This window comes from Numenius arquata, chromosome 14, assembly GCF_964106895.1.
Source record: "Numenius arquata chromosome 14, bNumArq3.hap1.1, whole genome shotgun sequence".
Taxonomy (NCBI): domain Eukaryota; kingdom Metazoa; phylum Chordata; class Aves; order Charadriiformes; family Scolopacidae; genus Numenius; species Numenius arquata.
The window spans coordinates 18806800-18819856 of NC_133589.1; the positions used below are offsets into that span (position 1 = coordinate 18806800).

The window sequence follows — 13057 nt, forward strand, 5'->3', positions numbered from 1 at the left end:
AGAATGAGTGTTCATACTCTTACAGTTAAGCAGCAGTTAAGCTGCTCGGGAACATTGGTATGTGTTACAGTTGTCCTAAATTCAGTACTACTTCAAATCTTGAAAAACAATGCATGTCAGTAATACAGTTTACAGTCCAGAAGATCTCTCAGGAGTCACTCTTGCCAAAGATGCACTGGTTAGGAGCTGACTGATGCAGGATGTGGGATGTCAAGAGAGTGAAGGCTTACAGAGCGAAAGAGTAAATATGTGGTGTAAAGTTTGTTGATGAAATAATTGCTGACAATTTTCTGTGCCATTATGTGAGCCCTAGCCATGAAGTCCCAAGAATTTCAGTTCTATTCCTCAGTATAGTTGGATTTGCCAGCAAATGTTTTATGACTTGAGTCTGTGGAGCTGGCAAGGTTACTGAGAACAGCTGTGATTCTGATGCTGTCCTTTTCACACTTGTGCTGTGAGAAGCAATGGACCATGAGCAATTTAACTGATGCTGTAAAACATACTCAGTACTCTGTGTGGTTTTCATTTTAAAATGGCATTATAGCAATTTCATCTTTGTCTAAAGCATCATTGTACTTACTTGCGGACAAGGACATACTTAAATATCTATTAAAAAGCCAATAATTTAATAGATCAAACAGATAAATTGTTACATTTCAGTGAGATACGCAGGCTTGAAAGACATCTCTTTTTAAATCAGACTTGCAAGAAGAATCAAACTTACTTAGTCTGCGACATTCATTTTTGTGAGATTGTACTTTATGCTTCCCTAGTGCCTTGAAAATCCTTTCTGAAGCATTTTAAGTAAGGGTCAGGGTATCTGCTGAGGATACCCGACAGAAGCAGCAAGAAGGTAACAATACTTCCTGTCTGATCCCCTAGAAACAGACACCTGTTCGGTTTACATAGAGCTTCCTCGGTTTAAAAACAAATATAATTGTCCATGTTAGCCTTTGATTCGCATCACTGAATTTCAAGTAGGGTTGTGTAGCACTAGGGCTTAACATATTAAGATGAAGCACATAGCCTTTAGAGCAAAGTCAGGAAGTGAAAAATACAGACTCTGTGTTCCTGCTTTTTTGTACAGGCCCAAAGATAGCCATGTAGGCTGCAGCTGAGCTGTTTGTCTTGAACAGAGGAGCAGTAAGAGTGTGTTCAGTACGGCATTCTACCTGGCTAATTCATGTAGCTTCTTGGCAGCTCTGCCCGGGTAAGGCACTTGGCTTACCCTCGGTTGATGGCATTGCAGCATGTCAGACGGAGAATGCCCTAGCACGTCTGATATCTTTGCCCCAAGTTGTGTTGTTTTAGTAGACAAACTGAATTCCTTTTATCAGCTCTGATAAGGGTGTTCTGGATTTAAAACAGGATTGTTTGTGGTCTGGATTGCAGCCTTTAGTATCCAGTAATTATCAAGCTGCTTTGTATCCTCACATACAGCACTATTAAATGACTGCAGTAATTTGGCTGTCAGAAAGCAAACTGCTGGGTAACTTCTAGGTGTGTTCCCTTGTAGACTTTGGTCCTAAGTCTGTCTAGGTCCCAACTGCTGTTCAGTTTTTGTCTTTTGGATTGTATTTTTTTAATTAAAGATAAATTGATTTGGCCTTCTCAGTAGAAAATAAAGATTAGAATAGATAGCCTGTGTCCACTTGAGAAGAACTGAAAGCGTTGACAAACTGACAGCTCCACAAAAGCCACACAGCCAGCTAGGGAGACAAAAAAGAGGATAAAAAGAATCATGCAAAGAGATTTAGAAAAAAGTAAAGCAACAGCTGTGGTGCAACATCACTTATAGTGCTTAAAATATCATTACATAATTACAGTTGCACCCTTTATTGCTTTTTTTAAAGATAATACCCTGTTCGTTGTCTTTAAAGATTCTCTCTAACTCCTGGTCAGGCAGGAGGCACAAATTTCTATGTTGTTCTGCATTTAATTGATTTTTAGATAGATTGGCACACTGTAATTTTAACTAACTTTTGAAAGAATGTCAGGATCTAGAGCAGCACGGTGAAGGTGGCCATTTAGCTTTTTTAATACGAAGATAATAAAACCTGCAGGTTCAGTTGTTAGGTAAATAAAGCTTGACGTTCCTCAAAACACTTCTTGAATACTGTTGCTTAGCCCCATCCCTGCGTTAGGCTTGTGCTGTGTTACCGTCCTGCCCAGGCAGGCAGCAGGGATCCTGTCCCACTTCGTTGTGTCCCCTCAAGAGAGGCTGGAGAACCAGGACAAGTGTGGGTGCATACGAGTGTGACAATATCTTGTCTGTTGTCACAAACCCTAGTGTCACACACACAGCAAACACCTCTGTGGACGTGAGGTGGGTGTGTGTCCTGTTAGTCTGGCGTTCTGAGATAACCAGTCTTGGTTTTCATCTCAGCTGGATGCCTGCAGAGTGGGCACAGCACTGTGAAATCCTGCACTATTTTTTTTAAAGTTAAATGTAAACGGTGAAGTTTTACTTAGATCAGATGCCGTTATTTCAATGTCCCAAATGTATTTCAAAGACAGTCCATCTTTTGGAAGGTATTTTGGTAAATTGATCCCTGCTCTTTCATTTCTCTGTCACCAGAATCACTTTAGTGGGGTTGCACTTTGAATTGCCACGGGACGGAGGTGGCAGCGTAAATAAAACATAAACATTGTAGAATGGGTCTGTGTTTGTATTATCTTCCCCTACAAAAGGACTGGTGGATATATAGTTTGTTTAGTGGGAAGGACCCTCAAGTATTTCTACAAGCCGAATAGATAAACTGGTTAATGTGGTCTGTGTGGGGCTTAAAACTGGATTCTTAGATTCTGATTTCTTTAGTATTCTAATTTCTTTAGTAGTTGCCTTCTTCCAAGGATTTCAAAGCAAGTGAATGTTTACAGTGTCCTTGTGGAGCAGGTAAATACTGTCAATTTGCAGGTGGGAAAACTGAAGTATTGAAAGTTTCATGATTTGAGATCCCAAACAAATGGTGGCAGAGCCGGAATCCATAAGTCCTGGCTCTCTGTATGATCCTTTAATTACTAGTTACTTTATTTTTGTTTTCACTTCATTTAAATTGCTGTTAAAATCTTGCAGGTTTGAGAAATCTCCCTAGACCTCTCTTGGTGGCTGGTCCTTCAAGTTCTGGAAGCACTGATGCAGATGGTGGGCTCTTTGCAGTTCCTACAACTCTACCACCCAACAGCCGCCATGGGAAGCTCTTCTTGCCTAGCAAAGAGGCAGAACTGACCTTCCGGCAGCACTTGGACACAATCGGTGTAAGTGAGACGACTGCATGAAAAAAGTAGTGTGTTGTGCCTGAGCTGGCTTCCAGTAGGTATTACAGGGGTTTTTTGTAAATCAGAAAGTACAGGCTTCCCTGTGAAGCAGTGCTTCTAGTGATGTTCAAGCAGAACATACTATCTGAGATTAGTCAGATTTTGACAATACAACTACGCTTTGAAGTGACATCACCTCTTCAGACTTGAATCCGAATGCCATCACACAGCCTGATGAAACTGGTTCACTCTTCAATTAACGTTGCTCCAGCAAATATATTTGCCAGGTTTAGCAAAACTGATACCCTTCTTATCATGCAGCTAATTTTAATACAGCCTCATTGCTGTATTTAATTGAAATGCTCATTTTATTTTTATATATACAGTCTCAGTAGCAATTTCGTAGCAAGCTGCAGTAGTTAAGTAGCGAAATGGCTCTTTTGGGGAGAAGCTTTATCTCCACAAAACAACAAGAAAAAAACCCAACAGATTCCTGGTGGAAAATTTTCCTACTCCAGCAGAAAGAATATTCTGCTGTCTGAAACAAAACCAGTATTTTAATAAATAGTTACAACTTTACTGAAAAACGGAGTTTGGGTGTTACAATTTATTCTATGTCTGCATGCTTAAAATACTTTCTAATGCATTTCCTGTTCTTGTCCAGATGCAGTCGGACTTCTTCTTGCCAAAGCCAAGGAAGTTACGGAACAGGCACTTGCGGAAGCCCTTAGTAGTACAGGTGAGAAGAACTGGCGAAGTGTGAAATGCCTGTTTTACTTCCTGAATAGATATCAGTAAGGCTATAATGGTTTGCAGTAACTGAAATAAAAAACTGAACTTGCCTCATACATTCATCAGAAAAGTGAAGCTGAACATGTGAAAGAACAAGCATTTTAGTCTGTATTGTAACCAGATGTGTTATTTTCCCTGTATGAGGAGTGTCAACAATAGTAGTAGTGCAGTGCATGAGGTGGTTTGGAAAACAATGAAAAAGCTCCTCTTCTGCAAGCAGGTTCTGCTGCCTGGGCCTGCTGGTACTGGTGCACAAGCAGTGTGTTCATGTGGTACCTGACCTGTCAGTGCTATTACAGCAAGAGCTCCCTTTAGATATTTTTTTCCTGCTTCCAACTCACTAATGGCTGTTAAACAGGGGTGAGCGTAAGCTTTCGTAGTGAAATAAAACATAACACTATTTGAAAGAACAATGATTTCTGGAAAAAAAAAAACCAACGGGACTTGCCAAGAGATGCACGGAAGAGGTAGACTGTTGTCATGGAACTTTGGTCATAGGCAGATGTTAACCTCCCTTAGACTGCTCCAATGACCAGCAAAAAGGTATGTGCCTGTGTGAAACCACAGGCTTGTCCTAGGGACTTGTGGCATGTGGAGAACATACAAGAAATGTAAAGCCAAAATAAGGGAAACTTGTTTGGGGAAAACAGTTACCAAGTGTCAATATACCCTTTTGTCTCTTCTGCTCTATATAAGAGTAGGAGACCTAGAAATTAAATACATGCTATTTTTTGGTACTGAGATATTTTGGTCTATGCAATTCCATTTGTTTTAAGAGCTCCCAAGTACATAGAGCTGCCTCATTAATTCACACTTCTTTAATTGTAATGGAAGATCAGTTTGCCTACAGACTAGATCCCATCCTTAAGATCACTGCTGTAATTCTGTGGGAGATTTGAAAACTATTGCGAGAATAATCAGAAAGGAATATTGTTCTAATTATCATTTCTCTGAGAATTCTCCATGTGAAAATTTTCTCTTATAGTAGTTTACAGAGAAAACACATGATTCCTATCTGTAGCTTCTTTCTCAAGATTACACAGACCTTATTGCTGTGGTTATTGCATTGTAAATGCATGTAAATACTCTTCTTATTCTGGAAAATATAATGAACTTCTGTGCCATAGAAGATGAGCTTTACCCTCTGCTCTGTGTTTAAATATGTTTTGGTTTATTGTTGCTTCTCTCACATAGAGAACACTGCTGCCCAGGCCATCTGGAAATCCATCCCAGCATGTCTGTTCCTTTTCTATCTTATCCAACTCATCCATTACAGGTGAGTCTGCACGTCTTCTATCGCTGCCATGAGATGGACTGGAAAGTGTTTCTTAAAACTGCATAAAGGAATCATTGCTAAAAAGAGGAAAATATCCTTTCAAAACCACAGAGCCATTTACCAGTTGTTTGAGGCACTTTCTGCAGAACGATGGGATTTTCTCCTGGATAACTCTTAAGCGAGTCATGGTTATGACTAGGGCATTAAGGTTGGGGGCAGCCTTGGCTGCAGTGATCATGAAAGGACAGAGTTCAGGATCGTGGGTAGTATGCGCAAAACAACAAGTAGGAGTGAAACCTTGGATTTCAGGCCTCTTCAAGAAACGACTTGGAGAAATCCCATGGGTTAGGGCTCTGGAAGGTAGGGGGGCTCAAGAGAACTGGACAATACTCAAATATCGCTTTCTCCAAGCTCAGGATCAGTGCATCCCTAAGAGAAAAAAATCAGGCAAGGGAAGCAGGAGACCTGTGTGGTTGAGTAGGGAGCTTCTGAAAAAGCTCGAGTGGAAGAAGGAAGTTTACAGTGTGTGAAAGAAGGGACTGACCACTTGGGAATGCCGTTAGAGTATGCAGGGATGAAACAAGGAAAGTCAAGGCCTCCTTGGAACTAAAATTGGCAAGGGATGTCAAAGTCAACAAGAAGGGGTTTTTTTCAAGTATATTGGAGGCAAAAGGAAAATGAGAGAAAATGTGGGCCCGCTGTTGAATGAGCCCCAATCCTCCCCCTCTGCTCTGCCCTGGTGAGGCCCCATCTGGAGTACTGTGTGCAGTTCTGGGCTCCCCAGTTCAAAAAAGACAGGGAACTGCTGGAGAGGGTAAAGCAGAGGACCACAAAGATGATTAGGGGCCTGGAGCATCTCTCTTATAAGGAGAGGCTGAGGGACTTGGGTCTCCTTAGTCTGGAGAAGGGAAGACTGAGGGGGGATCTGATCAACGCCTATAAATACTTAAAGGGTGGGTGTCAAGAGGAAGGGGCCAGTCTTTTTTCAGTGGTGTCCTCTTGACAGGACAAGAGGAAATGGGCACAAACTTGAACATAAGAAGTTCCACCTAAACATGAGGGGGAACTTCTTTCCTGTGATGGTGTCAGAGCCCTGGAAGAGGCTGCCCAGAGAGGTGGTGGAGTCTCCTCTGGAGACATTCAACCCCCCCGGACTCGTTCCTGTGCAACCTGCTCTGGGTGGACCTGCTTTGGCAGCGGGGTTGGACTGGATGATCTCCAGAGGTCCCTTCCAACCCCATGTGGTTCTGTGATTCTATGATAGAAATTTTTTTTCTTCCATTTCCCGGTATTGAAAGCAGGGAATGGTAAGGAGTTCTCTACAAGGAGACAAAATTTTGGAATAAATTATTTAGATAAGATTTTTTTTTTTCTGTAGGCTGTAATCATTTGTCTAGATTTTATAATGGACATTTCCTAATACCTGGGATACTGTCTTAAATTTCATAGAGTAAAACGATATACTGCCCATTTGTCCTTTTCTGCTGATAGTCTTGAGTACAGAGGGTAGTACAGGTGATCCCCATCTCAGCTTGAATCTCAAAATCAATTGAAAATAGTGAAAGTGGCTTCAATAATACAGCAGCACTTGCTGTTGTGTCTGTGCGATGAGGCACTGGTTCGCCCGCATTGCTAGTTCGGGTCTGGCTCATTGTCTTCACTACTTGCGTTCCCAGAGCTCACTACTGCTTGGAATTTGCTTTCTTCCATTGAATGGTGTTGTGCTCTGCTTTAAAGATGTTAGATTTCATTTGCTTCAGAGGTATTTAATCCTTCGTCCTAGGGAGAGGTTCTTTTCGGCCAATCCAGTCGTCACTGACTAAAGCTGCTGTTTCTCGTCCAATTGTGCCCAAAGTTCTTCCAACACAGGCTACCAACCATCTGTCTAGTAAGTCATTTCTTAAACAGAGTGAATCACGTCTGTTGTGATCTGTATGATGTTACTTAATGGTTTCTATTTCCTAGGTAAAATTATTAGTGCCTTTGGAAGCTAAAGAAAGGAGCTGTGTTAATGAAATCTTCCTTTCTGTGCCTTTGTGTGAGGGCAGGAAGGGAATAGTCAGTGGTGGGACAGTGTGAACGAGGTTCCTTTGCGGTGTCTGACCTGCAGGCGAAGAGAGGGGTTGGAATTTGTAACCAAAGTTGAGCGCTTTTGTGATGTTTTGTTGCAAGACTGCTTTGAAAAAGAGTTGTGACATATTTCAAAGAAACTTATGAGCAACTTAACCACTAACATGGGGTTATAAATCCTACAAGAAAAAAACATGCCAGTGTACCCCAAGCAAATACTGTCTTGCAACAAAAGAATGGTCTCATAATTGGAATGATTGGTGAGGTGAAAACAGTGACTGCCTCTGTGTTTTACTTGGAGGCTTCTCTATGATGGGAAGATGTTCAGATGATTTTAAAAGATCTGAGTGAGGTTAACCCTGTAACAACATAGCTTTTTTGTATTGAGTCCAAATGGCTACTAGAGGCAAGATAACAAAATAAGGCTTTGTTGTTTTTATAGCTCCTCTAGTAAACCAGAGGAAATGTCTAGAAGTTGCATGGCCAAATGCTTAAAAATTTGCAGGACAAAAAAGAAAAAACTAGAAGGAAAGGGCGAGGGGGGGAGAACTAGCATGTTTCTCTAAATTGTTTTGATATACCTGATAACAGGGCAGAAAAAGTAAACCTTTTAGCTGAAAGAAATGTTAACACTTTTTGAAGGGGAACAACTGATAACAGCTGATCAGATAATTACCAGTTTCCCTTTTTGCATGTGCTAAGTTTTGACTCTGGGCAATTTTTAAAACATCTTTAAGATGAGTCACAACAAAATAATTGTCTGAAGTAAAGGCTCGTAACGTGGATTTTGCTTTGTTGTTTCACAAAAGGTGCTATCGACTTGGCAGCCAAAAGTGCTGGTATTATCCCTGGTAGCCCTGTGCCTGTCTTGGATGCAGATGGTTTGTCAGGTGTGTCCCCACTGTCACCAGACAGAGTGACCACGGTGGTAACAGGGCAGGAGTCAACAGCAGCGCATCAGAATGGGGGCTCCATCGCTGCTGCAGAGGTCAGTCTATTGAGTGTACTTTTTGAAGTAGTTAAGTGTCTTGCTTGCTCTTTGTGTAAAAAAGAAAGAAAAGGAAAAAAAAAAAAAATCGCAGCAAACCCAATCTATGTTGTGGAGTGCATATTTTGGGGTTGGGGGATCAAAACATAACACTGGACAGGTTTCTATCCTATAGAGCAGCTTTCAGCTGTGAGACCGTTGAAGTTTGCCATCCAAACATCTGGGCTTGAAAACAAGCAGTAGCATTTCAATAGGTGGTAATTCAGGAGGGAATCTGGGCCAAAACATTGACTTTTAGGTATGTATTTGGAAGAGAAACTGATTTCTCCTTGCTGTTTCTCTCACTGAGGCCCAGATACCTGTCAGTCCGTGTCATTTTCTCAGGGAGTTGATGGATGATTTTGAAGGGCGTGCTGTGTAGAAAGAGCCTGCATAAACAGCAACAGGCACTACTTGTCTCTTACCTCCCCAGCTGTATTTGCTGCGGCTGGTGCAGATGTGTGTCACTCACCTCATTTGTGTTGTGCTTCCAGGGCTCAGCTCCTGGCTGTCGCGTCCCGTTCATCAACCTGCCGTCACGGCACGAACAGGAGGCGGCTCCTGGTGGTTTCCAGGTAGAGTATGTGCTGAAAGAACAGTTGGATGAGATGGGTAATGGTTTGAAAACACCACTGGAGTTAGTAGTTAAAACCTCTTGTTCCCAGGGAATTGTACGGCATTGATACTATTTCATGGGAAATGAAATCTCTAGCATCTGAAGAAATGTAAAGAAAGAAATTGAGGAAAGCTGCTTAAATTTATGTGGGTGCCATTCTCTAAAAAAGCAAAGTGAAGCTGACAATCTCTGACCTCTGAAGGACAAACAGGTTTTATATATTTCTTGATACAGTGGAGGAGTTTATAATTGCTCTGCTGTATTGTAGAGTGTATTTTAGACATCACAAAGAAAGATTCTGGCAATTGGCAATCCTGCTGCTTGTATGTTGCTGAAGGAGAATTATTAAGACTAAAAGCTTGATTGTAATGCCAGCGAGGACTTTAGAGTGTGATTTCAGAGAATCACTTTTCTTTGTGCTGGATCCAATAAGAAGCAGGTACTTTTAAAGTAACTGTGGCAGCACCTAAGCTGTAAGAAAGTTGTTATCCTGTCCCCAGCCTCCTCTCCTGTGAGACCCAGGACCCTGTGGTAGATACTTAAGCCTCAGAATATAGGCTTTTCTTTTTTTCAGTGGAAGCACTTTCCACAGTTCCTGTGCCAGATACATATCAAAAAGGTCAGATTAATTAGATTGGAGAGCGTAAAGGAGTAGTGCAGATGGACGTGAACCTACTAGGCATTTATTTGTGGTAATGGGGCTTGAGTTTCTGGTTCTTGCTCTCAGGACAGCTACATCCGAAAAAAATCACGTTCTCTGACGACTTACTAATAACAAGACTCTTAAAAAAGAACTGAGTTTTGGGAAGTCTGGCTGTAAGGAGTGAGTTAGCAGTTTAAAATATTTGTATACTCTTCAAGCGGTTATAGGTTTTTTGCCTGCACAAAGGCAAATTAATACTTAAGAACTATCTTGTAGATTCATCAAAATCGTATTAATTTTATTATTATGCTTGTTTCTGTTATGCAGGCTGTATTAAATATTCTTTGGAATGTTACAGACCCATATTTTTTGAGATGATTTGGCAGGATATGAGCCCTCATAAATTCATGAACGATTAACTCTGGTTCTTGTAACAGGGCACATCAGTCCTTTCTCTGTCAGAACTGCCCAAGACTCCCCTCCAAAATGGTATTTCCACCCCTCCACTTCCCTCGTCAGAGGCTTCCAGCACCCGGCTCTCTCCTCCCAATGTTTCTGCTCTCTTGGATATTTCTCTGCCTGGGCCACCTGAAGATGTGCTTTCTCAAGGAGAACCTGCCACTCAAATCAGTGATTCTATCATTGAAATTGCTATCAGCTCTGGTCAATACAGTAAGTCTGAGCTTAGCTAAAGTCTTCCTATTAACTTTAAAAAAAAACCCTCTCTGTCATCTTACATGTCAGCAGAAGCTTTTCCAGGAAGCAGTTCTTGGTTATTTTTTTTTTTAATATCTGTTGGAAACAAAATAATGTGCCTAGCCTTTATTTTCTAGTATATATAGGTAGGGGGGGAGTGGTTGTTGGGGTGTTTTAGGGTGGTTTTTTTTTTTTTCCTTTTAAACATAAATTCGTGCAGTGTTGTATAACTTTACAGCATTGACTGAATCAGTGATTCCTGACATTGGCTTACAGGTGAAGGTGTTTCTCTCTCTCCTGCGAAGCTAAATGGCAGTGACAGCTCCAAAAGTCTTCCGTCCCCGTCCAGTAGTCCTCAGCAGAACTGGATTGCCTCTCCCAGCCATGATCCCCAGTGGTACCCCAATGACTCCACAGACTCATCTCTCAGCAGCTTGTTTTGTAAGTGCCCGTATGCAGAAAACTGCAACAAAAAAGCTCTTTCCTTTATTTAAAAAAAAAAAAAAAAAGAGCTGTTTATTCAAAGTGAGTCCTTTGGAAAATCATAAACCCAGTAGGATGTTTGTAGGATTCTTGCTTTCATTTCAACAGTGTTGCCTTGAATACATTTTCTCTCTCTTTACAAGTCTGTTCCTGAGAAGATCCTGTTGCTAGATTGGGGCCCATACCTTGGGACAAATAACTCCTTGGCAGTTCTGTGTAGTCTGTTTGGAGCCTGACTCATCACTTATATTGAGACATTTTGGCTGTTCTGCCAAAATGAAAAGATGCCCTTGGCTCTGCTGTTGGAAAAATAGGCTTCGTTCTGCGCTTGGTGAGCAGAATCTCAAAGACATGAGATCACTGGCTTTGTTTGGGGGTTGGTGGTTTTTTAATTAATATTTAATGGGGCCAGTGTAATGAGTCTCTGTACTCTTAGCAGTGTGCTGGTGGTGTTCATACTGGTAGCACGTAATTTTTAAGATCTTGAGAGAAGAAATAGCTGCCCGTCCTCCATTTTCTATTTCCTTGTCCTTCTCTTTGTCCTCCCAATTGCAAAAACTCAGTGCAGTGACTTACTGATGTGTTTCTTCTTTATAGCAAGTTTCATCTCTCCTGAGAAGGGACGAAAAATGTTGCCAACTCCTGTTGGGACTGCCAGTGGCACCTCCTTACTGGGACCCAGCCTTCTGGATGGAAACTCGCGGGACTCCTTTGTGTCACGGTCCCTGGCGGATGTAGCAGAGGTTTGTCATCAAATCGCACTCGGCTCTCTGCTTCCTTTCCTAGCCCAGCATTGATGTGTATTGTCCATCACACCTTCCTGAGATACTTAAGGCACAGGTGCTTTGACATCTGCACTTTAGCTTAGTAAAACAGGGCTACAGTAATAACAGATATAAAATGACTTGAGGGTGAACCGCAGCAAAGCTGGTGTGAGAAGGTGTTATGAGCACCTTCAACCCAGGTTCTTTTTGCTGCAAGAGGTTATATTTACCAATGCTGGACATACCTTTATTTTGACAGAGAGAGTTGTAATCCTTCTGTTTTGTGTGCCCTGCCTTGTAGAGCAGGAATTGAAAATACTAAAGATGAGAGAAAAGTTAGTACCGATACAGCTACAGTACAGTTGGAGGACTGGTAGAAAAAATAAACAGGTCCAGAAGGAAGAAGCAGGAAGTGGCTAATACTAAGTTACCTGAGAGAACAGCAGAAGGTGCTATGCTGCTGAATTACTTTCTCTGTTGGTAGAATTATCCTTCTGTTTTGAAATCTTTTGAAGGGGTAGAGTGAAGACCAGCAGTTATTAAGGCTTGAGGACAGAGCTCCTTTTCAGAGGGACACAGACTGACTGGAGGAATGAGCTGCCAGGAACGTTAACGGAATTCAACAAGGACGAATGCAAAGTCCTGCACCTGGGAGGGGATAACACCCACAGCAATGTAGGCTGGAGACTGACTGTCTAAGAACCAGCTCTGCTGAGAAGTACCTGGGCATCCTGATAGCCAGTAAGCTGAACGTGAGCCAGGATGTTCTGTGGCAGCTAAGACAACGAACAGTGTCATGGGCTGTTTCAACACGAGCATAGCCGATAGATTGAACAAAGTGATGGTTATCCCACTATATTCAACTGCTGTGAGACCATGTCTAGAATATTGTGACCAGTTTTGAGCACCCGATACAGGAAAGACATAGATAAATGGGAGCAAGTTCAGCAGAGGGATACTGAGACAATTAGGAGGCTGAAGCACTGTCTGAGGAAAGGCTGATGGTACTGGGCTTATTCAACCTGGAGAAGGCTTCAGGGCGGGAGGGACCTAACTGCCTGCCAGTACTTGCAGGGAGGTCATGAAGAAGATTTAGCCAGGCCCTTCACAAAGTGGTGGTACATGGCGAGAGGAACAGGCAAAAGCTGAATTGGGAAAGGTTCTGACTACATATAAAGAAAAACTTTTTCACCCTCAGGACCGTCAGGCAGGGGAACAGCTTGCCCACAGATGTTGTATGGTGTCTGTCTTCAGAGCCTTTCAAGACTGACATCAATAAAGCCCCCAGGGAGCTGGTCTGTCCTCCTGGGTGACCCTGTTTTGAGCAGGAGGTTGAACTAGAGACCTCTTCAGGTCCCTTCCAGTCATAATTTTCCTACAGTTTACAGTTGTTAACTTGGTGTAATATCATGTACATTGTAACTTTGTGGGG

At 42.0% G+C, this 13057-nt stretch overlaps 1 protein-coding gene across 2 annotated transcripts in view; it reads left to right on the forward strand.

The window, feature by feature from the left end:
- CRAMP1 (cramped chromatin regulator homolog 1) overlaps positions 1 to 13057 on the forward strand; it is a 49858-nt gene that overhangs the window by 31107 nt on the left and 5694 nt on the right. For both annotated transcript variants that reach the window (XM_074158513.1, XM_074158512.1), the window contains exons 12-20: positions 3077 to 3258; positions 3923 to 3997; positions 5245 to 5326; positions 7110 to 7214; positions 8206 to 8384; positions 8918 to 8998; positions 10120 to 10354; positions 10655 to 10819; positions 11459 to 11604. In XM_074158513.1, the coding sequence (XP_074014614.1) occupies positions 3077 to 3258; positions 3923 to 3997; positions 5245 to 5326; positions 7110 to 7214; positions 8206 to 8384; positions 8918 to 8998; positions 10120 to 10354; positions 10655 to 10819; positions 11459 to 11604 (1250 nt within the window). The remainder of the gene's footprint in view (positions 1 to 3076; positions 3259 to 3922; positions 3998 to 5244; positions 5327 to 7109; positions 7215 to 8205; positions 8385 to 8917; positions 8999 to 10119; positions 10355 to 10654; positions 10820 to 11458; positions 11605 to 13057) is intronic.